At 44.5% G+C, this 26,298-nt stretch overlaps 1 protein-coding gene across 1 annotated transcript in view; it reads right to left on the bottom strand.

Moving 5' to 3' along the window:
• Positions 1–3,774: 3,774 nt before the first annotated feature.
• Positions 3,775–26,298, bottom strand: part of rragd (ras-related GTP binding D) — a 28,649-nt gene continuing 6,125 nt past the window's right edge. The window contains exons 5-7 of the mRNA XM_034675063.1: positions 25,647–25,789; positions 17,509–17,657; positions 3,775–6,772 (exon numbers count right to left, since the gene is read on the bottom strand). Of these exons, the coding sequence (XP_034530954.1) occupies positions 6,621–6,772; positions 17,509–17,657; positions 25,647–25,789 (444 nt within the window). The 3' untranslated portion in view covers positions 3,775–6,620. The remainder of the gene's footprint in view (positions 6,773–17,508; positions 17,658–25,646; positions 25,790–26,298) is intronic.

Raw genomic sequence — 26,298 nt, 5'->3', positions numbered from 1 at the left:
GGGTTAATAATATTTGTACTTCCCAAATACTGCTTTGATGTTAAAGGTGACATATTATGCTCTTTTTCATCAATTTATATTGGTCTAAGAGGTCCCCAAAACATGTCTTTAAAGTTTATTGCTCAAAAAAACACTTTGAAATCAGATTTTGGTCTGCCTGTAAACCCCTCTTTTTCAGCCCTGCTCAGAACAGGCTGTTTTCTGTGTCTGTGCCTTTAAATGAGAATGAGCTCTCTGACCACGCCCCCTCAGGAAGTGGATGTGGCCTCGGCTGTCCAGCACGTTGATCTAATGTTTACATGTTGGCTGAATATACACGGCTGCTCACAGACCGGCGTTATTTCAACCCTCTGAATCTGATCCAGAATCTGATCCTAATGGAGAGGCGCCTGCAGCAGGACCTTTCTGAACCATTGGTCACAGAATTTTGTGTTTCTTGTTGTTTTATTTGTCAGCATGTTGACGTGTGTCTTGGTACACAGCTACCAACATGTAGCTATGTGGCTATGCTAACTAGCGCTAGCACTTTTCCATGAAAAATAAAAATCATCCACTAGATCTTCAAATCTGCAGACGTGGGGAGTAAAACCGACCTTTGTGTTTATTAAGACAGCCTACAACTAGCATGCCTCCCTCCTAAGCTCCTTTTTAGTACACGTGTGTGCAGGGAATGAAAAACGGAGGAGGGGTTGAGTTGTATTTTATACAGTCTATGGGCTGAACAAGCTCCGAGCTCTGACTTCCTGTTACAGACCGGATGTCGTTGTGACGTATGAAAAACACTGAAAACTGAAACGGTTGGTTTCAGCACACATTTACAGAAAGGTGGAGAAATCAGAACAGGGGCAGAATGGATTTTTGTCATTTTCGGGGGGTTTGTAGACATGACAGGGACACATATTTCAGGTAGAGAACCATTAAAAAGTCCATTTTGCATATGTCACCTTTAAGACGAAGTATTTCTAAAAAGTGACTTTTACTGCCTGAAAATCAAAAAAAATTAAAAGGTTGTGCTTTAAAATGACAGATGATAACACATGTGAAGAGAAAGTTTGTTAAAACTTCTGCGATGCTTCAACAGTTAGACTGAACACAGATCCTGAAGTCTAGACCACCTTCACAGACAGACGCGCTCCTCTGAGCTCCCGCCTGCGACCCTGAGCCCAGACACACGCTGAATCATTTATGAATTTGTTCCCTCGCTTACTTCCTACACTTCCGTAATGACAGGTGGGTGATGAAGCTGTCTGGCAGGTAAGCTGAGAGCGTCACCTTCACCTCGAGCAGCTCTGGAGAATTCAAAAGAAACAGAGATATTAGCAGGTTTTATGGAAGCAGTTTGCAAACAAGAGCAGGAGTGAGTTATGAATATCTGGCCAGGTGAGCAAGTAACTCTGAAAGGTATTCACACAAAGGATGACACAGGGCCGGACCGACTCCATCTCCAGGAACTATTTAGTCTAAACAATCACAAAGACCTTAAAGTCCTCGCTGGGTGTCAGCAGAACTCTGAGTCTGCTTTAGTCCAAAGCAGCCGAGTTTGAACAAACTTTCTCGTCTAGGATGAAGTTTACTCTCTGCTGAGAAAGTTCCAACATTAGCATAAGGTACGTCTTACATTTAACAACTCGCTCTGAGTAAAGTAACAGACCGGGTGTCATGGCTCTGTTATATTAATATACTGTATGTTGTAGTTCTAGATTTCCCCACTAGATGTCTCTGTTTTCTCTTTAAACTATAGATTAATGATCAACATGACAACATGCTTTGTCATATTTTACCTTTATGTTTCTGTTTGTCGATTAACGGGAGTTACAGCAGCTATGATTAGCCGTTAGCTTATTTAGAGGCAATGAGGCTAATGGGAGTTAGCACTTGAGAATAAAAAGCTGTTCACTGATTGGTCAAAAGGAGTGAAAACATCATGTCTGTAACAAAGTTTTAGTTAGTTTGGATGTTACGGTCTACGAGTTAAGATGAACCTTACGTCTCTGCGGTGAAACCAAACGACGACACAACTTAAAGGGATATTTCAGTTTTTTTTTTAAGTGGGGTCGTATGAGTTACAGTACACTAGTGCTCCTGTTAGCCACAATGAGTGCCAGTGAGCTCTTCCACTTTAATGAGAAAATTCCCAGAGGACCGGGAGGCACGCTAGGATATTTTCTCTGCGGACGGGGTCGCCTATTTCGCGTAATTTCGCCAAAGTTAAGAAAAAATGGTCCAGGCACTCATCACAGTGCAAATGCATGCACCAGTAGAAAAAATTGGAGCTCGTCAGTTTGCCTTCAGAAAGCCCCTTTGTTTTGGCACTATTTTCAGACGCACCTCGCAGACCGGTGTTCTTCCGCTGCATGAGCACGGATACACGCCGATCAGCTGTTTGGATCTGTCTGCACTTTTAGGAACAAAAACTACAAACTGCAGGGGTGCTGGTAGCCTAGCGGTCTAAGCGCCCCACATACAGAGGCTACAGTCCTCGTCGCAGGGGTCGCCGGTTCGATTCCCGGTCGGTCGACCATTTCCTGCATGTCTTCCCCCGTTCTCTGCTCCCCACATTTCCTGTCTCTCTTCAGCTGTTGTAGCAAAAAAAGGCCAAAAATATAACTTTAAAAAAAAAAAAAACTACAAACTGCAGAAATTAGTGATTCTCACAGCGACGATGACATGCCGTTTACTGTGGACACAAGAGGATACCTCTATGAACCAGAGTTTACAGAGGAAGAACTCCAGATACAGACCCAACGTACCAACGAAGAAGAGAGGGGAGAAAGTTCTGTGCTAACGAGTGAGCAGGAGAGATCCCACGTTACCTGGTGGTGCCGGTGTGTAAACTGTGAGCCCATGCCAACAAACCCAGAGAGCTTCTGCTGTCAGGAGAGGGACTTAGTGACAACTTCAGGACCATTCTGAATCAGAGGATACCAGCAAGTCACATACGGCTCCAGTCTGCATCACTCATCATCCAGAGTTCCCTGTCTTACAGGAGGTTTGCTTGTTTGAACAGCCGGGATAAAGACAGGTGCGTAGCATCTTTTAAATTAGCAGAAAAGTGAGTTTAACTCACTTAAAGACCGAGACCGCTACTTGATCCTGCTACGGGCTTGTTGATCCAAACAGCTGATCGGCGTGTATCCGTGTCCATGCAGCGGAGCTCACCGGCACTCATTGTGGCTAACAGGAGCACTAGTGTAATGTAACTCATATGACCCCACTTCAAAAAAACTGAAATATCCCTTTAAGTTACAAACTAACTCCTTACACGTCTGTATTCGTGAGGACTTTACACCCTAATGCAGGACTCAACTTAGGCAGAGCTGCTGCAACAGGCCACAGGAACAACTGATCATGAACATGAACTCATGCAGCCAAGAAAACAGGACACTCAGCAGCAAAAGAAAACCAATGTCCAATGTTTTATTTTGATGGCAAGCAAGCAAACAAAAGGAACAAGGAAAATCACAGCTCCTGCTGCCTCTCGCGCTGGTGAAAAACCATAGGCCCACCCAGGTGCATGCAGGCCTTCTGCCACCTACCTACCTAATAACCTCAGGTGCCCACAATACCTAAATGCTAAACAAACAAAATAAATCCTAAATATACAAAAAATATAATTATACTAAACAAATGACGAGCAAAAAATATATCCCCAAAATCTAACTTAAATTAACAATAAAAAAAAGAAAGGTTTGGATAAATCTAAACAACTAATACTGCTTATTCATTCTAAAATAAATAAACAACTAAATACAAGAAATAAACAAATAGCTCCAACAATGTTAAATCAGATTTAATCTCAAACATAAATAAATAATCAGAACATTAATAAGTTATCAAACAGTAATGTGAGCTTCTCTGATCACACAGCAGACCATGTTTATCATGCGAGCAGTGTCACTCCGCTGTGTTCATACAGTTAAAGTAGTTATTCAGTTAAACATGGTCATAAAATATCTGACATTCCTCTTTGAATAAAACATGTAGCTTTTAAAAAGTCCTTCAGCACACAGACTCCTCTCAGAGAAAGACTTGTGATGGGAAAAATACAGACATGATAGTGTGTTGTTCTTGCTTTGATTAGAAGCTAGAAACATTCACACATACCAGACCTTCTGTGATTTGCATTCTGTTATCTGTTCCCACGGCTGAGGAGCAGACCAGAAGGTGAGACGTCAGGAAGGTGACCAGGAAGCAAGAGGTCATAAAAAGCTCTCTTGTTTGAAGATGTTTAATGATGTGTTTAATCTTATTCTCTGAAGAGAATAAGTAACGTGTTGTATCTGGGTCAGTTGAGCAGACCTTGTCTCGGTTGTAAGATCACTCTGCCAGCTGACTGCTTTGCAAAGCTCACTGAAGGCCGGAATAAAGCTCACAAGGACAAACCGTTGTAGTTTGAGTCTATCATTTCCAGATTTCCAGATTTCCACCACAGACTTTTAGTGGTTCAAACTGAGAACTCGAACTCTTCAAAAGCAGAGGAGATGACAGCAGGCTGACATGGTGATACACTATTAACCTACTTGTTAAAAAGGTGTCTGTAAGGGTGCCGGTTTGGCTCCGCCCTCAGAACAGGCGGCTTAGATTCCCACAGCCCTTTGTGCCTCCTCCGTCCACTGTCCTGTCGGCTCGATACGGGAACTAAACGGGCTCAAAATATAAAATTTAAAACATCTGCAACTCCATTGGATCTGCAGAGTCCCTCTCTACTTTCAAAAGACAGCTAAAGCCCCACCTCTTTAGGTAGCACTATGCACTTAGCTAGACTGTTCTCCACTGTTGTCCCCAGTGGCAGATCATGTCTTCCAGATACAGTTGACTCGCACTGTCCTGCTCTACTCTGGGAATCTGTGTTCTATAGATACTTGATGTTAGGTTGAGTTTCTGTAAGAAACTTGAACCCTCAAGCGTCATTGTGTTGATGTTTTTTGATTGGATGTTTACAGTCAACAGTATTCATTAGTGCTGTTACAACAACTTACCTTTACTCCTCAACTCCCCTCTTTTTTATACCAATGATGCCCTTATCCACGTCTGCATGGAAATATTGCCTTAAAACAAACATAAACGTTCTAGGAAGTACTAAGGGCAAATACACAAACACAAAAAGTGCAATGATATAAATGCTGCATCGGCTTTAGTGTGATCCTGTATGGATGTAATATAAAAATGTATATCTGATGAGAAATATGATGCCTAAATCACAACTATTGAATGCATGTTTGACAGCTTATAGCTTGCTCTATAAATAAGGCATGAACACAGAATCTTACCCAAATAAATTCCTTACTTACTTTTGTGCATTGCCTTTACACTGCTTGGCAGTACCTGCACCCAAATTGACTTGAAGTACTTTGTTACTCTTACTGATCTTGTTTCCTCTTGTCTAGATCTTTGCTTGCTTTGTGTTCTTCGTCGCTTTGGATAAAAGCGTCTGCTAAATGACATTGTAACATTGTAACATTGCAACATCTGATATGTCAGAGAGGTCCAGATTTCTGTCTTCCTATACCCGGGTGTGAACGGAGGGGTGGCACTCCGAAAAGTCCTCACTACATCTGGCTGAGTAAACGAGGGCGTGGTGCTCAAAGCGACCCTCTGGGCCGTGCTGCAGGAGGCTGCTAGTAGCTGTTGTGGCATTAAGGTGCTTTTATTGGCACTCTGTGATTTGGACATAATTCGAAAGCAAAGCAAATTACTAAACCTGTGTACTTCAGCGTCAGTCGTCAAAGTATTTATGGTACGTGGAGACAGAAAAACATATAAAAAGATTCTAATAAATAAGACTTAAATTGTCCACTTCCTCATCTTCGACACCGAACGACTTCCTGACTGGATAAATGTGAAACTAACCAATCACATGACTCAGTGATCAGAAACATACAAATAAACCAGAGGTCAAAATGTCCCTCTGTGTTACTCTGACTTCACCTTGATGAGAACGGGATGGATGTGAGGTCACAGTAACCTTTGACCTCCAAATCTTTGTGACAATTTAAAGAAATCAATAACATAAAGAAGAAGCGTCTCTTCTCAGGGTTGTAAAAGTAATTGCTTTACTGCTTTTAACACTACACCCTACCACTGGAGAGGGATGAGTCCAGCAGCTGGTTGTTCTGGTCTCACGGTGGATTGTGGTCTCACTGCCATCAAACCGCTCCAGGGTTGGATTTGAAGCGAGCTGAGACCACCATGAAGGACTTCTCCAGATGATCCGGGTGTGAGTCCAACCCTTTGCTGTGTGTCATCCCCGTCTCTTACTCAAAGAAAAATCCTATATCCAAAAACCAGAATGAAATACAAAAGCAGCTGTCATCGGTCGGCAGTGAGCATGACATGCACGTGATCAGCTGATATTTAAAACACCTCGTTGGTAGAGACATGTTTCCAGTCCCTGTTTCATTCACAAAAACCTACTCATGTTTATGTTCACGTCTTATGAACTGACTGATGAAGACCCCAAACACCGCCTGCTACATCAGGCCTGCAGGATAAAACGAGTCCTCGTGGTGTCTTTAAAAACAAATGTTGGCGTGTAAATCTTAGCTCTTTGCTAAAGAGCACGCAGGAGTCTCCTTGGTTTGCCGAGCCTCAGCTCAGGCACTCTCGGCTGTCCTCAGTCCTCAGTTTGGGTTGTTGATCCCGCCGTTCGTCATGGATAGTTTGCTCCACCGCCTCTGACTGAGGAGTTTACGGTTTTGTTGAACCTTCACTCGAACATCAAAAACCTCCTGGATGGCGTTCTTGAAGCAGTGGAAGTTGTAGTCGATGAGCCCTTTGAGGGAAAGAGAGAGAAGACAGAGTGAGGTCTATGACAGTCCACGGTCCCTCTGTTAGCTCGGATACATTTGGGATTTTAAAGTGGACTCTCCGGGGACACCTGTGGGGAGGAGGAATGTCAGATTCAGGGAACTCTGAACAGCTTTACTACTTTTGCAGGCTCAAAATTCAACCAGATCCGTGTCCAGTCCGTCTCTGATCTGTCACAGTTGGTTTCTATTCCAGTCAATGTGTTAACTTCCACTGGATCCACTCTATTGCGTTCCGGCTGCGTCTCTGATCAGGCAGGTCGGAGCCCACTGGATCAGATACACAAGACTTCTATTTTTGCCAGATGCCGGAGCACGACGCATCAATCTCAACAGAGCAGATGGAGCAGGACAGGAAGTCAGGCACCAAAACAAAATGAAAACATCCGATTACTTTTCAGAATAAAACACTCTGTGTTATCACCAGATCGTATTTCACTTAACTACAACAACAAACCGTCATGATGAGCGGAACCAGGCCAACAGGTCAGAGGTTTTCAGAGGACCAGAAAGACAACATGGATGAGGAGAGGAGGAGGAGGAGGAGAATCCTTGATTCAGTTATTACAGTGGGAAAACCTCGGTCACATGACTCCAGCTGTCTGGCAGTCCCGGACCAGACACGGTTCTGGTGGAGGTTGGATGTCAGAGGCAATTTGCAGCTGGCTGCTCTGTTACGTGAATGATGAGTTCCTGCTGCTTTAAAATGTAGATGTTTTGTATGAGAGTGATGAGGCAGCGTGAGCTAACATTAGCTTTACAGTCAGACAGGAAACAACAACCTCTACTCTACGTTTGAACGCTAACATTTACTTTAAGGAGGGAAAAATGTTCATCAGACGTTTATGCTCAATCATCATCTCTAAGTTTGAGTTTAATTCCTTGAAACTGTCAGAACACACTTTGTGGGAATACAATGAAATCAGTGAATTAAAGCTGCCCAGGTTTCTAAAAGACCAGATTGTAAACAGCATCCGGTCTGTGCTTCCCTGAATCTCTCCTTGGATGTGAGGCTGAGCAGAAGAGGATCTCCCCAGGGATTTTTAATCTCAAAGAAAAGAGAAAAACAGCTTCAGTGATGTCAGTCGCTGAGCGTTACCATCCCCTCGTTACTGAGGAACATGCGGCGGAGAACATCAGAACACTAAACTGCAGAGGAACAAAAAGAGCTCAGCACATCGCAGATAAACACCAAGGAGTTTCTGTGTCTTAATAAATCATGATGACAGAGGATGCATGGAGGACAAGTACACTAATCATCTCTCCAGCGGACTTTCATCAGATTGAATTATTTATTCTTTCATTACAATCAGTCTGCGTCGGAAACGGGCTCAGAGAGTCAGGTTCACTCAGACAGAGTGTCACTGGCTGTGTGTCATCAGTCTTTGCTAAACGCAGAGTTCATGCGTAACACAGCAAGAGATTAAGAAGCTGCAGATAATCCCTTTATGCATTTCACAGCGTTAAACTAATTATTACTGAAAGCTGCAGGCTCGCTCTCGGAACAACGTTTCAGAAAGTCACGTCTGTTCAACACAAAACGGGCACGATTATTCCCCGGATGATTTGGACTTAATGACTCACAGCACGTGTGCTCGTGTTTGAGCGGCGGGATGTGAGCAGGATTTGACCACCTCTGCTTTCCTTTTGTTCGGCCTTGCACAGTCAAGCTGCTCACAGTTCATCTGATCAGATTAAAACTTTCAGATTGGATCAAATCTTGAAAGTGGTTTGTGTTATGTTACAGTGGGGTAAAAAATTATTTAGTCAGCCACTGATTTTGCAAGTTCTCCCACTTAGAAAGATGAGAGAGGTCTATAATTTTCATTAGAGGTACACTTCAACTATGAGAGACAAAATGAGAAAAAAAAAATCCAGGAAATCACATTGTAGGATTTTTAAAGAATTTATTTGTAAATTATGGTGGGAAATAAGTATTTGGTCACCCACAAACAAGCAAGATTTCTGTCTCTCACAGACCTGTAACTTCTTCTTTAAGAAGCTCTTCTGTCCTCCACTGGTTACCTGTATTAATGGCACCTGTTTGAACTGGTTATCTGTATAAAAGACACCTGTCCACAGCCTCAAACAGTCAGACTCCAAACTCAACCATGGACAAGACTAAAGAGCTGTCGAAGGACACCAGGAAGAAAATTGTGGACCTGCACCAGGCTGGGAAGAGTGAATCTACAATAGACAAGCAGGTTGGTGTGAATAAATCAACTGTGGGAGCAATTGTAGAAAAATGGAAGACATACAAGACCATTGATAATCTCCTTCGATCTGGGGCCCCACGCAAGATCTCATCCCGTGGGGTCAAAATGATCATGAGAACGGTGAGCAAAAATCCCAGAACTACACAGAGGGACCTGATGAATGACCTGCAGAGAGCTGGGACCAAAGTAACAAAGGCTACCATCAGTAACACACTACGCCAAGAGGGACTCAAATCCTGCAGCGCCAGGCGTGTACCCCTGCTTAAACCAGTACATGTCCAGGCCCGTCTGAAGTTTGCCAGAGAGCATACGGATGATCCAGAAGAGGATTGGGAGAATATCATGTGGTCAGATGAAACCAAAATAGAACTTATTTGGTAAAAACTCAACTCGTCGTGTTTGGAGGAAGAAGAATGCTGGGTTGCATCCCAAGAACACCATACCTACTGTGAAGCATGGGGGTGGAAACCTCATGCTTTGGGGCTGTTTTTCTGCAAAGGGGACAGGACGACTGATCCGTGTTAAGGGAAGAATGAACAGGGTCATGTATCGTGAGATTTTAAGCCAAAACCTCCTTCCATCAGTGAGAGCATTGAAGATGGAACGTGGCTGGGTCTTCCAGCATGACAATGATCCCAAACACACCGCTCGGGCAACGAAGGAGTGGCTCCGTAAAAAGCATTTCAAGGTCCTTGAGTGGCCTAGCCAGTCTCCAGACCTCAACCCCATAGAGAATTTGTGGAGGGAGTTGAAAGTCCGTGTTGCCCAGCGACAGCCCCAAAACATCACTGCTCTAGAGGAGATCTACATGGAGGAATGGGCCAAAATACCAGCTTCAGTGTGTGCAAAGCACCAATTCTGTCTCTGCCGCAGTGGCTCCCCACTGATTTAAGATCAGACCTCAAGGTCCCTCACATGACTCCTGCCCTCTCATCCCTGTCTGATCTCATAAACCCTTTTATCCCGTGTGGCGTGCAGCGCTCTCAGAGTGCAGGGCTGCTGTCTGACCTCAGACTTTAAAGAATCCAGCAGGCCCTCGATCCTGTCCTGCACCTTTACTCTAGGACAACCTGCCAGCTGATGTTTCGTGAGTCTGACTCTGTTTCACTTCTTTAATCAATCTGTTGAAGTAGCTCTCCACATTTCACCTCTGCCTGCTGACACGGTGTCAAAGACTGTTTCAAACCGGGATCGTTTGGAGTCATTGTCCGAAACTACCTGCTGGCTCTGATCAGATCGTTAGCAGAGGAGCCGGTGCTTGCCGTTTATCACCGGACTCCACATCCATTGGGTGAATAACTGGAGAGAAGTTCAGTTTGTTGAACCAGGAACTTTATTCACTTTCACCCAGCTGGTCTCCTACACTTAAAAACTGCTCATTCTTGGCCTTCGCGTGAAACCGCTGAACGAATATGCACGAGTACGGACTCATTTCAACAGCTGACCGTGATCACGCAGAGTCACTGTACGAATGTCCACTGTGAGCTGAGGAAGTTTCTCCCCTGCATGGAGCTTAAATCAGAGAGACGCTGTATGACTCTTAACAGAGAACTTTTACTTTCACTGAACGTTCTCTTTCAAGCCTCTCGTCACAGCTGGGATTCATACAGGTCATGGTCTCAAGTGACTCTTGGGATTTTTTCTAGCAGAGTCACCACATGTAAGAAATTGTTCTCTTTGTGTGAAGGTTATAATCTTTAATAAGTGCTTTCTAAAAATAAAAATAGATAAAGGGTGTCGGGTTGAGTCTGCATGCCTCAGTTCTTTCAAAGCACAGCTCCCCTGTGTGTGAGTGAGACATGGAGCTGCAGAGCTGAACTGTTTGTTGTTCCTGAGGAGGGCAGAGGTGTGGCGCTCTGTCAGCTGAAGCTCCAACAAAACTTTTACTCGGATGTCTCTTTCTTCACATCCTTCACGCTCCAAGGATGTGGCTCAGGCTCAGCGGGGACAGAGGGTGCAGTGGCAAAGTGTCGAGAGGAGGAAGCTTATCAGCTGGAAGGCCCTGTGGTGCAGGATCATCACGTGTTAGAGGGACACCGACCACGTGCTGCCTTCACACCAGGACCTGAAACATTGGATGGAGGGGGACCCATCGTGCCCGTTGTGTGCAGCAACCTTGAGGCCCATTCTTTCAGGGTGTGAGGTAAGTCTGTCCCGAGGCTGCTGCACATTCAAACTGTTCTCACTGTCATACTGACCGTTCAGTGCAGAATCCACGGCTCAGTTTGAGCTTGTGGATTCTGTTTTTCTGCTTCTGTGTTTCTCCCAAGCGGCAACCTCCAGTCTAAAAATATGAGTCAAATGCGGAAGTGCTAAAAACTGCAGTTCATCAAGGATCCACTTGAGGCTGGCTCTGGAAGTACCAGAAACCACATACACGCCAATTTAAAAAAGCCGATCTTTACAGCAGAAATGAACATGTTTGCAACCTGGTACAAAATTGAGAACCGTTTTTTCGTGTTTGGACTGTGAGTGAATCGGCTCCCGGACGGGAAAACCAGTTCCAGAGCGGCTCAAACTCTTTGCTGGTCTAGAACCGAGAACCATTTACGTCAGGGGCGAGGTTGCTGTGATCAAAAACACAAACCAAACGTGTTTCCTCCATTGTCCTGCAGGGAAAAAATAAAAGAGACTAATGTAGCTCGAGCGAAAGTTCAGACAGGAAGACTATAAAGCAATCACAGCAGTTGTTTAACTCTCCTCTCCCTCAGTCAATAGCTCACCTGCTTCCAGCTGCATGCTCCAGAGCTGTCATTGGCTAATCAGCAGCAGCGTCATCCAATAGCTCAGTGGCACGCTTTATCGTCAGCCTATCAACTTTCTGCTGTCTTATTAAATGTGTCTCTCTCTCCTGCTAGTTCCATCTTGCATTGATGGTGAGCACCCCTCCACCTCCCCATCTCCACCTGGTCTCTGCAAGTCTTCAATTCCTGGAATTCATCAACCACCACCACCAGTATCTGGACTCTAGGGGAATTTCTTCAGCTGCCAAATTCATGCATCCTACGCTCACAAAATTATCCCCATAGAGTCCTTACGCCAAAGATTTCTGTCAAGTTTCATCATTCATTCAGTTGTAATAAATAACCTTTGTGCTTTGCTTGTCGAAAAGAGGTAACTGAAGACTAGACCCACCTGAGGACTAGACCCACCTGTGGACTGGACACACCTGAGGACTAGACCCACCTGTGGACTGGACCCACCTGAGGACTGGACCCACCTGAGGACTGGACCCACCTGAGGGGGCTCTGACATGTCTGGAAGCTGAAGCTTTGATTTTGTGTTTGTTCAGATGCTCCTCAGCTTGACTGAAATGACTCCACAGTTTGAGACGTTTACACCCTGCAGACGTATTGATCCTGTACTTCTCTGTGCAGCTCGTTTGACCCGACGACTCGGGTTTGTCGATACTCTGCACTTTTGTGTACAAACTGTTGATTCCAGCAATCAACCCGGACTTTCTGCCTCCAGTCAGAACCAAACATGGAGGAGCAGCGTTCAGGCATCAGAAAATATCAGGTGTGCTGAAAGTCTCCTGTATGAATCTGCCTTCATTAAACTACTTTAATACTTTTATTTAGATTTTTAAAAAGACACTTTAAGGTTTATAAATGTTTCTCTCTCTCTCTCTCTCTCTCTCTCTCTCTCCGTGCACACAGCTGAATGTAAATGAAGGGCCGTGCAGACAGACCGGGCTGACGGCAGCCACACAGACCTCAGACTTCGGGCTTTTTTTTTTTTAAATGACACATTTTTCTCATTATTGCTCACACTACACATCTCTCACAGACGTGTTTCTCACAGCTCCTTTCACACCTTAAAGTAAAGACATAATTAGGATGCTTGTGGCGTTCTCTACCTGAGCCTCAGAGGGAGCGCTGTCACAGCCGGGGAACAGCCCAGAGTTTAAATCAATGCTGTGAAAGAGGAGATCTCCCACAGGCTGCATCACTGATGGATTATTAAACTAACTTTGAATTTAAGTCTAAATAAATCACCATCAAGAGAGCCAGGGACTCTCCCTCCTCTTCATACACCGAAGCTCTAACCTCGTCTTTCAGAGGCATGCTTCATAAGGAAGCCCTGAAGTATTCTGAAGGCAAGCTACAAAACTTTATCCAAAGTTAGTCAAGAGAAGGTCCACCTCAGTGCTTTTAGTAATAAAGATGATAAACTGTGCTCGTAGTTCAGGAAACAGTCATTTGTTGGAGTTTAAAGAGACTGAAGGAGAAATCTTCACATACTTTCCAAACATGATCAGGTTGGAACCAGACTGATGAACACATTAACACAGAATCAGTGGTGGACAAAGTACACATCTTCATTACTTAAGTCAAAGTATAGATACTCCTGGTGAAATATTACTCCAATACAAGTGAAAGTTGTTCCATCAGATTATTACTTGAGTTAAAAGTACTAGAGTACTTGGTTTTAAAAATACTTAAGTATTCAAAGTACTTCTTAAAATATCTTAAAACGTATTTTCACAATACATAAATGCAGTCAAGAAAACACAGGAGTACATTCTGTTACATTATGTTTATTTAGAAACCATTACTTGAAATCTCTAAAAACTATACCATGGAATAAAAGCAGACACTAAGTTACTCCACAGACAACTCAGTTTGAAATGTTCATCTGGAATGAAACAAATGTTACGTAGCTCAACACGCTTTCTGGGGTTGGATTGTGAATGTTTGTATGTTTGGGCAGAGTGGGAAACATGGAGAACGTTTCAAAAACTTCTAACAGGCTGAAGATACGACCATGGGTGCTCAGGTGGAGAATTATAGCCATCAATACCACCTCTAAATGATCTGCCTGATCTGAGTGAAACATGCTCTGTGTTTGCTCCACGTTCAACCGTGGAGACGCAAGATATACAGGTACGACTAAACCACTGAGACAAACAGAACTACACAAACACAGTTTACTGTCTTAAAGGTTACGTATCATGCAAAATTGACTTTTTAATGGTTCTTTACCTGAAATATGTGTCCCTGTCTACAAACCCCCCGAGAATGAAAAAAATCCATTCTGCCCCTGTTTTGATTTCTAGACCTTTCTGTAAATGTGTCTGTCACGGAGTCAGAGCTCGGAGCTTGTTCAGCCCATAGACTGTATAAAATACAACTCAACTCCTCCTCCGTTTTTCATTACCTGCACAAATGTGTGCTAACAAGGAGCTTAGGAGGGAGGCATGCTAGTTGTAGGCTGTCTTAATAAACACAAAGGTCGGTTTTACTCCCCACGTCTGCAGATTTGAAGATCTAGTGGAAGATTTTTATTTACATGTCGTAGCTGTAGCTGTGTACCAAGACACACGTCAACATACTGACAAATAAAACAACAAGAGACACAGAATCTGTGACCAATCCTTCATAAAAGGTCCTGCTGCCTTTCTGGCAGAGGTCGGTTTTACTCCCCACGTCTGCAGATTTGAAGATCTAGAGGATGATTTTTATTTATCATGGATAAGTGCTAGCGCTAGTTAGCATAGCCACATAGCTACATGTTCATAGCTGTAGCTGTAGCTGTGTACCAAGACACACGTCGACATACTGACAAATAAAACAACAAGAAACACTAAATCTGTGACCAATCCTTCATAAAAGGTCCTGCTGCCTTTCTGGCAGAGGTCGGTTTTACACCCCACGTCTGCAGATTTGAAGATCTAGTGGATGATTTTTATTTATCATGGATAAGTGCTAGCACTAGTTAGCATAGCCACATAGCTACATGTTCGTAGCTGTGTACCAAGACACACGTCGACATACTGACAAATAAAACAACAAGAAACACTAAATCTGTGACCAATGGTTCAGAAAGGTCCTGCTGCAGGCGCCTCTCCGTCAGGATCAGATTCTGGATCAGATTCAGAGGGTTGAAGTAACGCGATCTCTGAGCAGCCGTGTATATCCAGCCAACATGTAAACATTAGATCAACGTGCTGGAGAGCCGAGGCACATCCACTTCCGGAGGGGGCGTGGTCAGAGGGAAAACTGAGGAGGACTGAAGAAGAGGGATTTTCAGGCATGCCAAAATCTGATTTCAAAGTGTTTTTTTGAGCATAAACTTTAAAGACATGTTTTGGGGACCTCTTAGACCAATATATATTGATGAAAAAAGCATATGTCACCTTTAAGATCAGATTTCAGAGAAGAGAAGGAAATTCATGAGCTGACTTTAAAGCTAAAGTAGTGAGTAACTAAAGTCAGATAGAAATGTAGTGGAGTAAAAAGTACAATAATTGTCTTCCAAATGTAGTGGAGTTAAAGTAATAAGTATCCACAAAAAATAATACTCAAGTAAAGTACAGATACTCAAAAACTGTACTTAAGTACTGTACTTAAGTAAATTTACTCTGTTGCTGTCCACCACTGCACAGAATAAAAGATGTGTTTAGGATCCGGTCGGGTCAGTAACGCTGCAGTTTGAGATGTAGGGTGAGAAACTCTTCCTCATCAGATCAAAGGTGACTGATATCGTTCATGCAGACGTGTTAAACCATCTCTTCAAGCCTCCACACTAAAAATGAACCTTCTCCTCACCTCACCTCAGACCACTTTATCTCCAGACTGTCAGGATCAAAGAGTCCGGCTGTGAAAACAGAGATGTTATTACTAAACTAGCGTTAGCTGGTTTGCAAGCGGTGTCAACAAGTAAAATACTCTGTGTTTACCTCAACTTACTGTTTATGAATGTTCCTCAAAGACGTGTGGACTTTGATCCTTGTTTTGTTCCCTCAGCAGGGACAGAGGAGCGTCTCATAGAATGAATCCACATCTCCTCCTCTCAGGGTTTTCTTTCTCTGATGGATTCTTAAGAAGCAGAACCCGGCTTGTCTCCTCGTCATATAACTGAACAACAACCATCAGATATTTAAAAGTGTTTACACACGTAGTCGGCAGCAGAGTTCAGTCGTTTCCCTGCAGCTTGTAGTAGGAAGCCTGTCTTGTCCTCCAGGGGGGCGGGGCCATACGTGTGTGACATCATATGAAAAATATGAACAAGATCACTTAGGTATAGGCCGATATAAAAAAGAGCCCACACACTTCTTCAATGCCATGAGAGGTTTCTTAAGCCACACTGTTTTACCTGCCGGTCCTCATCAGGACCAGCAGCTCACAGCTCTCAGCACTGAGACTGAAACCGGCCTGAGAGAAACATTTCAGACTTCAAAGCAGCTCCTCAACAAGACTCCTGAACTAAACATGTACTCATGCAAGAATAATCAACCCGCAACCAAGGTAAACACGCTGAAGTAGACCACGCCATTCAGGACATCAAAAGGATGAAGGCTGACACCTGCTGAGCAGCTCTGACTCATCCTGCTGACAGGCAGAGAGACACCAGACACACACACCGATTATATGTTTTCATCCTGTAAGGCAGCCGATTCACGCTCACAGCACTCAGGTAAAGCAGCTCTGAGCTTCAACATGTGACCCTCCAAAGACCAGGAGAGTGTGCCGGGACAGACAAAGGTAGGCAACACATTTCCAAAGAGCTGAGACGGGAACAAGGAGTTATGGCACGCTAGTCTTTGTTCAACAGGTGATCAGTGCAGTGCGTGAACGAGTTAAAATGAACGCGCTCTGGAGGTCTGCAACGTTTACTCTGGAGGCAGAGAACGTCCGCTCAGACTCCGGAAGGATCCGAGAAGTATGGAGAGTTACAGAGGGCTGTGTTTCCTGTAGCTGAAGTCAGATTTACGGCATCCAACCGGCATACAGCAGGGCTTATGGGTCCAGTAATCCAGATGTAGTGAGCGTACCTGTGCAGCAGCTGTTTGAACATTTGGAGGAGTTTTATGAAGGAATCAGGACAGACCCCAACGGGCTGGTCTGGGTTCAGAGAGGTGGAGCTTTTAGGGAATGAAGAATAGTTCACTGTAGTGTTTCTGTTCCCTCAGCTCTTCTATTTGAGGGGATGCTTCCCCTGTACCGGGGCGTTAAAGTCGGATCATTTGTCCAAACATTCAGCTGACAGGTTGGAGAGTTAGATGTGTGTTTTTAAGTTTTCATAGCTGCAGATTTTCTTGTCTTTTACTCTTAACACCTGTCTATGATTCTACAGTAGGATACAGTACTTCATGTAGTTTAGTAAATGCCAGTGATTAAGGGCTGCAGACTGAAGTATAGGGGGCTCAACTGAAGGAGAATATAGATGCAGATAAAAGCATGAACGTGCAATAGCTTGTTTTTTGTGTGAACTTGGACGACACCGCTGGTGACGTTACATGGAGTCAGATCAGCTGACCGAACGCACACTGAATGTACTCATCAAACGCCGTCGCTCCCTCAGGTGGATCCGGTCCACAGCAGAAGAGATCCTCGCGAGGGTTTGAAGCAGACACTCACGCTGAGACGACCGCAGTGACGTCTGTTACCTGGTTCTTGTGTTGTTCACGTTCGGCTCTTTGAACCAGGAACTGCAACTGTACATGAGGTACAGTGAAAACCTGTCTACCTAATGAGACTGACCTTTCCTCTCGAAGCTCTCCCTGCGGAGGAAGCAGACGATGGCGAGGAACTTGGTGACCTCTTTCAGGTACATGACCGTGGTGTTGTTCAGGTGGATGATGGCCATGGACTCCTTGTCATAAGGTAAACCTGCTCCGTTGTCCGTCAGGCTGAAGGAGAGGAGACAGAAAACACAATCTTAGAGGAAGGATTTTAGTTTTTAACCACAGAAACATCAAAAACGGCTGCAAGGTGGGAAGAGAGGGACACAAAGGGAGGTGAAGAAGTGATGGCGGCACTTTAAAGCAGGAACACACACAGAGAGGACATGCTGCTGTCTTAGATTTACTCTCACTTTATTCTGTCTTCATAATGAAGCTGAAAAGTTTCTCCAATCCATCAGATGACTTCAGCTTTGTCTTTTTGCACCATGAGAAACTCGTCTAACAGCCCTCAGTCTGAGTCTCTTTAACCTCAGAGTCTAAATAAAACAGATCAATACGTTGTTAGGATTCAGTTTGTCGTTTGACATGTGGCTCGCTCATCAAAAGGCTTCGACTCTGACCGGATGATCCCTCTCTGCCCTGAGGAAAAGGAGGAGGCAACTCAGAGAGAAGGTCTTTTACAGCGACAGCATCGCAGGTTCAGTCGTTCAACATAATCTGATTGGATTAGAGCTGCTGGATTATCTTGAAATATCTTGAAAACAGGTTACATGTTGGATTAAATCAGGTAATCCAATCCTGTTTTTTGCAGTTTAAACCTTTTATGAAGGAGCAGTAAGGTTCTCATCAGGATTATCAAACAGACGGAGAAACTCTCCAATGTGGGCGCTGCTCGCTGAAAGAGCTGAATGTCTGTGAGCAGGATTTAACGTTTATGCCGCCGTGAAGTTGAACTCATATTTACATCATTGTGGAGACTCTGTAGGTCTTGGTGTGTGTCACCGTCTCTCTGTCCTGCAGGGTGTGCAGCTCGAAGGCCGGCTGCTCCCACAGCAGGAGACCAGGCACACCTGTTCCTGCTCTAAAAGCCTGGCCTTCTCTGCATGACTCTGACAGATTATTCTACTGGCCGGTAGTTTCTGAGTCCTTCTTGCAGTGTAACTTGTGGTTTTTCTGTATGCAAGTCTCTCCAAAACTGCCCCTGACACACTTTAGGTTTTGGACCAGCTCTTTGTGATGCTGCTATAGGCTTAGACTGACACATTGGGATCCTGTCTTTCCCTCTCTCTCCTCTCTGCCTGTCTTTTCCTTTAACTCTTCCTGTCCCATTAAAGTCACTAACCATAGACCTTTCTGGAGTCCCTGAGCTCCCTTGTCTCGTAGGTTCCTCTGGACCTCTGCTGCTGTGGACATACCAGACTCCAGCTGCTACAACTACTACTATCTGTCTCTCCACTATCATCTCTCTCTCTCTTCATCTCCCTCTATCCCCTCTCCAACAGGGTAGGTCTCAGCAGATGTGTGTCTAACATGAGTCTGGTCCTGCTGGAGGTTTCTGCCTGTTAAAGGAAGTTTGTCCTTGCCACTGTAACTTGCTAAATGCTGCAAAGTGCTCTGCTCATGGTGGATTAAGATGAGATCAGACTGAGTCCTGTCTGTAAGATGGGACTGGATCTTATCCGGTCTTGATGATGGGTTATATAAATAAAGATGGATGGATGGATGGATGGGTTGATTGATTGATGGATTGATTGATTGATTGATTAACAGGAGCTAAGCGCACAGAGCTGCAGGACTTTGTGATTCTGTTCGGGCCTGAATATCATCAGCACAGTTTGCTTTGTGAACCAGACCTTGAGACGGATTTATGCCCACTTCATGGAGCTTTTAGTGGCTGTAGTCCAGTCTTAGTGAATTCCCCCCTCAGTGTGCTTTAGTACTTTAGTGTATGGTTGCAAAGCGGTCGTTAAGTACTGCCACAGTTTCACTGGGAATTATTTTTAGACCTCATCTTACAACCAGAAGCTTCAGCCTCTATTAATTACTAATCCCTCTCCTCTGTACAGGAGGCATCACTGGCAACTCACACATCATGCAGTATGGATACTGTAGGATAAGAAGCAGCTCTCTACACCAGATGCTGGATTAAATGTAATTATTAAAATGCATTAAACGCTTTCATGCTTAATCTTGTGTTTTCGTGCCATGGACCTTGACATGACGACATATGTGTGCTGAGAATAGCTTCAGTGCTCCACAGATTGAGCACGGTGAAAGACAGAATAATGAAACGTGAATTAATTATTGTTGACAGAAAGAAAGAGTTGTTCCAGAGACAAAAGACTTGGCCCTCGATGTTTGCAGGGAAATATGTTTGTCACACTGAAGCTCTCCAAGAGAAGAACGTGCCAGGTTTCCCACAAGAGAGGAGTTAATTCATTAAATGAGGTGAAAAAGACTCCATTTACTAAAGCCTCTAATTATGGATAATATCCCAGCTGTTTAGTGATGATAATGATGGCAGCCGTCTGCACCACAATCTGCTGATTTATGTGAGCGTGTCAAACTGGTAGCTACAGCGCTTCAACACTTGTCAACAATGACAGGACACAGGTGGGTGCACACATTATCAGGGTTAACTTAAGCGTGGTGTTGTGATTAATTTTACGGTGTTAGGGAAACATGCAAAGACATCTGGCATCCGCAACCACTCCACGGTCTGAATATGAAATGAGCAGAGTCCCGTTCCTGCCCTCGGTCACGCGTTCGCCGTCGCAGCTGTGATGGGTTAAATATTCACTCACTTCAGGCGAAGCGTGGCCTAGTTCTGTTCAAACCCCCAGCTGTGACGCCTCAGGTGGGTCTCGCAAACAAACACAAACACAAACACACACACGCACACCGCTTCATTATCTCCAAAACATGAGTCAAAAAAAGATCACCTGGCCGAGGGGGAGCATCGTGACCAAACAGCGGTTAAGAATTCAGTTTGCATGCTTTTGTTACGTCTGCTTCTGTGTTCTAACGTCATGTTTACTCTGTTGATGTTTACTTCTTCCTTCGATTCTGTCCTCACATGTTGAGGCCTGGACATGCACTACGTTATGACCTAAGGATCTTGAGCCTGCGGATTTAAGGCCGCCTGAAGCATGAAAATGACTCCATGGATGAGGAGGCCTCTGGGATCATGAACGACAACATACACCTCAGATAACAATGGCTGAAAGTCTGATGGAGTGTCTTTATGTTCAGATCAACAATGAAGACAAATTCACCCCTCAAGATATGCCTAAACTAAAATCCATCACTTTGTGGGAGGATACCGAGGCGCTCCCAGGTGCATATAATCTCGCCAGTGTGTCCTGGGTCTTCCCTGTGGCCTCCTCCCAGACGGACACGCCCGAAACACCTCCCCAGGGAGACATCCAGGAGGCATCCTGACTAGATGCTCGAACCACCTCATCTGGCTCCTCTTGATCCGGAGGAGCAGTGGCTCTACTTTGAGCCTCTCCCGGATGTCTGAGCTCCTGACCCTCTCTCTAAGGCCGAGCACAGACACCCTGCTGAGAAAGCTCGTTTCGGCCGCTTGTATTCACGATCTTCTTCTTTCGGTCACTACCCACAGCTCGTGACCATAGGTGAGGGTTGGAACGTAGATTGACCGGTAAATTGAGAGCTTTGCCTTCTGGCTCAGCTCTCTCTTCACCACAACAGACCGGTACAGCGCCCGCATCACTGCAGACGTCGCCCCGATCCGTCTGTCAATCTCGCGAGTCTCAATCTCAATCTGGTGAGTCTCAGTTACCGTAAACAACTTCCAGTCAAAGCGCCTTCTGTGCAGAGTTTACGTCTGCAACATTTATTATTACTTCCCCAGAGGAGCGCCCGTTCATCTGTTTCTACTGAGTCTCAGTTTCACTGTAAACAGTTACACAGAGGCTTCCCTCTGGCTTCCTTCAGCGGTATGAACCTGAAACAGAAACTGATGTTCTTGTAATTAACGGGTCTTCAGTTTGCTGAAATAACAACATCATGATGCAGATTAGCCAAAAGTCAAGGTCTGTCCTCAAGAGGAGAAGAAAACTACATCTACAATGTTTGTTTGTTGAATGGAGGTCTATGAAAGAGGATTAGAGACACTGATGTTTTTTATTAGCTCTGACCTTCTTCACGGAATGTTCCATTTGTTCTCAGAATTCTGACATCAAATAAACCCTCAACATTCTAGAACACCTGCTGCCCACCCTGACGATGGGATCCATCGTTTCTGATGCTGCATTCCAGGAAGTCAGGAAATCTAAACGCTGATTGTCTTTAGTGACACAGCATCAAGCAGATTTGTGTCTCAGTGTAAATGTTTGATTTAGAACAGATTGTTCGCTGCTCTTCATGCAGATATCTGTTTATAGAGAGAAAGAAATCCTCCTCAGATTAACGACCATGGGAGCCGACATCATGCTGGATTGTGTTCCTCCTGCTGTTGCTCTCCATACAGACTGTTCCGTGCCCTTGAGCCAGGCACCGAACCCCCAACTGCTCTGGGTGCGCTGGTTGACGGCAGTATCCTCACTCTGACATCTCTCCCTAAGCATGTTCACTGCATGTGTGTGCATTTGTCCAAAAATAGCATGAGTGAAAAAATTGAATTCCCCCCCCTGTGGATCAATAAAGTACCTTTCTTTCTTTCTTTCTTTCTTTCTTTCACCTGATTATAAACCTGAGTGATATAACAACCCTCCTTGATGACGGATCAAGTCAAACCACTAAACCCTATCACATTAGGACTTCAAGCCCAATTCATCTGTCATCATCATAAGAGTTTTTTAACTTCCAAGAGACTCAAAGGTTTATCGTCCTCAGCTCTGAGCGAACATGCAAACACGATCTGAAACAGACATGTAACAGAACATGACAAGATGTGAATGATGTCTTTTCAGCAGGGGAGTCTTTACGTCACAGATGTGTTGTCTCTTCTTTAAAGGCCCTGTGAGGAGTTTTGAACTGGCTGAGAAACAGACTAAAAATGATACTGATGCCTCTTTATGAGCTTTAATAACAAACAAGACCATCAGCAGCAACACTGACACCTTCTCTGTTGTCATTTTTAATGCCTGAAACCGCCCTGAGGGGGTAGGTGTCAGACCAGATGATGGACATCTTGCTTCAGAAACAGTTTTTATTTGACTGTTTTCATGGAAAATAATCACATTGCCTGATAAAGTTGACTGGTAAAAACAACAGGATGAGTTTTTTGTTGAAAACACTACTTTTGCATGTGTAGGACAAGAGATAAGAGGTATCACTTTGTCCACAAGGGGGCGCCAGAATCGATACAAAACAAAAGTTCCTCACAGCAGCTTTAAATAAAAGTAGTCTCAGGAATAAAACACTTTCTCTTCTTTCTGTTCCAAAAGTGAAAAGACCGAACTCTAAAAGTGAGGAGAGAGAAAACTTCAACAGGAATGATTTTAAGATTTTCTGATCAAACTGGAGGCAGACTCTCTCTCTCTCTCTCTCTCTCTCTCTCTCTCTCTCTCAGGTGATGTCAGCTGAAGCGAAGAGCATGCTCTCATTGTTCCAGCCTCACTGCCGCCTTTGATGCTGCAAGCAAGTGCAGTAATGACAGGTGAGAGCGAGGGCGAGCTTTTTCTGTGGTTTAATCAAGGTTAATGATCGACTGCTTCTTTCAGCTGCTGAAGAGACTCATTCAGGGAGATAACGCGGGCAGACGGAGGAGGAGAGAGAGATTTATAACCGGCATGATGGTGACTTATGACTCTTCAGATAGAGTGCAACGTGAAGCAGCAGTTCACACTCAAGGACCCACTATGCGTTGTATTTGAGATTAAATTAATGTTTGAATTAAGGAAATAATTGTATTAATCCCCCAGCTGGGCCATAGTTTGGATTTGTTGAAGTGTGTTTGTTGGAGGTGATCAGCTCGGCCTCTTTGTGGTGAACAAAGTGGTGAACTGGCGCTGACGCTGAGCTGTGAACTGCTGCAGACGGGTCAGCTCCAGCACCTAATCTCGATTGTTTTAAGGAAGTCAGAGCGAAATGCATCGGTTTAAGTTTACGCCACATTTAGATATTTTAAGCATCATACTATGTCACTTTGTTTAGACTCATCCTCCTCCTTTTGTTAATATTCCTCAGCAGGCTGAATTAAAATGTCTCTTTAGAAATGTCCGTTTCTTCTTTACAGTCCAACACAAAGCACAAAGCTGCATATTTTTCAGATCCCACAGAATTCCACCAATCCACCCCCCTTCCTGAGTCATGACTGTGACTCTTGTCTCATCACGGTACGTTTTTTTTCTGTAGTCCATCACAATGCACAAAGAGAAATGCAATTTTCAGCCGTGAGAATCTCCCTCAGCCCTCTGTGACAGGCTGTCCTGGCTTCAAAGAGATTTATTAATAAGACACATCCTGAGGAGACGCAGCTGCAGAGATCATCTCCTCAGGTGAGAGACACGTAGAGTTCCTCACAAAAGACCGGACCCCGAAGCAGACCTCTGAATTTACTGTGTTTGCTTTGTGGTACACTTCACAGGCTGCACAGCTCCGTCTGTGCTGTACCATCGCACTGCAAAAATAATGAAGGTGTGACCCAGGGCGCTGAAACACGGCGAAGCCTCACGATGCTGCAGTCCTGGAGCTGAGGAGACGACCAGCATGAGTTTAACAGCCAAATTCCAACAGATCCGTGTCCGGTCGGTCTCTGATCCATCACAGCTCCAGATCTGATAGGTTTCTATTCTAGTCAATGTGTTAACTTCCTCTGGATCCGCTCCGTTGCGTTCCGGCTGGTCGGAGCCCTCCGGATCAAATACACAAGACTTCTATGTTTGCCGGATGCTGGAGCACGACGCATCAATCTCAACAGAGCAGATGGAGCGGGACAGGAAGTCAGAATTTTCAGAATAAAACACTCTGTGTTATCACCAGATCGTATTTCACTTAACTACAACAACAAACCGTCATGATGAGCGGAGCCAGGCCTGGAGTCAACAGGTCAGAGGTTTTCAGAGGACCAGAAATACAACATGGAGGAGGAGAGGAGGAGGAGAATCCTTGATTCAGTAACCGCAGCAGATTGGAGACAGACTGGATACAGATATGGTGGAAGTCCCGTGTTACTCTCCATGGAAGACTGGTTCAGGAGTGTCTATGCTTATTCATTCATTCATTCATTCATATTCAGTTTATTTGGCAACACGTCATGTATGATTCACATGTTTGAAAACAGCCTAAACACAAACAGGCGCAATCAGACGCAGGTGGAACTAATGAGTGCAATCACACTGGAGGGAAACACAAGGACAGGAAGTAGAACTATACCAGACACACAGAGGGCAAGAACTTCAAAATACTACACACTAAGGCATGAAACAAAAGGCCAGAGAAACTAAATGAACCTGAAGAGGCCAAAACATGATAATTAATCCCTTTGTCCGATACTGCTGAGTAAGAAGGAACTAAAACAGAGGCTCCTCCTAAATGAAGAGACGAAGGGTCGACGTGTCTCCTGTAACTCGTTTGTTGGAGCTACAGGAGCATCTTTAGAAATATAACATCTCTGATCAGGTTTGCGCTCCGGCCCACAGACCGACACAGGTTTAGATCAGGACCTCATTAAACTCCCAGCTGGAGCGATAATTACGGAGAGAATGTGGAGCAGATCGGAGGAGGGATGAGGAGCGCAGAGAGTCAGCTCTGGGCTTCACTTCACACTCCTGTTCTATTATTACATCCAGTGTTCACGTGAGCTGTTTCTGAAACACACTTCCCCTTCACAAGGACAGAAACTACACACACTGTGACGCCTGGAGCTGCAAATGAAGACTCTAATATTTAACCAGATACCTCTCCTCCCTCTCTGACTGTTTATATCAGATGTTTGTGTTTTCTCTTCCTCAGTAAACTCCGCCTCATAAAGGTGTCTTCTTGTGTCCTCAGGAAACGTCCAGTCAGAGTCTCTGTTTTGAAGTTTGATTGTTTTGTTGCTGCTTTCAAATCCTGCAGACGTGAACAGCTGCTTTAAATCCTGCTCACACTAAGTGGCTTTCTGACACCTCTAATTTATAAAGAATAGCGTACGCGTATGTTCACATCAGTGTTTGTGTTTCTGTGATACACTCACGACTGACAGGCACCGCATACACCTCTAAAAGGATCCCTTTAAAGCACGGCGAGCTCTCTTTGGCTCACCCGTAGATGCAGGAGATGTCGATGACCACGTCGATCATGTCGCAGCACAGCTCATAAGTCTGCATGTCCACCGGGCTGCTGTCTGTGGCGATGTAAATCTTACTGACCACGTCGAACAGGAAGGCCTTCTCGATACCTGAGTTCTGGAAAAAGACAGGGAAGAAGAAGAGTTCATGAAGTCTGTGAACAGTGGCTGTTTTTGAAACCGCTTACTACTCTAGCAGCACGTCCTGATTTGGCCAAAATTCAGTATGTAGTATGTGAAGAAGAGCAAAATCTGCAGTAGGATAAACTCCCTGGATGTCGTACTGATTCAGGAACATGTCTCAGTCTGTAGCGGACCAGTCTCTCTCAGGTACTGTTTCCCACAATGCACTGTGCTCGTTCTGCTTTTTCCTTCTCAGTTTCTAGGTGCAGTGAAAATTATTAAATTACATATAAACCCCTTCTTAACTTTTTAAATCATAAGTGGATGCTAAAGAAGCAGTTTATCTATCAGCTTGGTCGTTGTTTACTTCGTCTTCAGAAACCGGAAATCCAGCAACGCCTGACCCAGCATCCTGCAGACCAGATCCAACAGAACAGACTATAGACAGTGGTGGTTCTAGATCAATTTTACTGGGGGGGGGGGGCAGGCCGGGGCCAAGGGTGT

Source organism: Notolabrus celidotus, chromosome 22, assembly GCF_009762535.1.
Source record: "Notolabrus celidotus isolate fNotCel1 chromosome 22, fNotCel1.pri, whole genome shotgun sequence".
NCBI lineage: Eukaryota > Metazoa > Chordata > Actinopteri > Labriformes > Labridae > Notolabrus > Notolabrus celidotus.
This window is presented reverse-complemented; position numbering and strand designations above follow the sequence as displayed.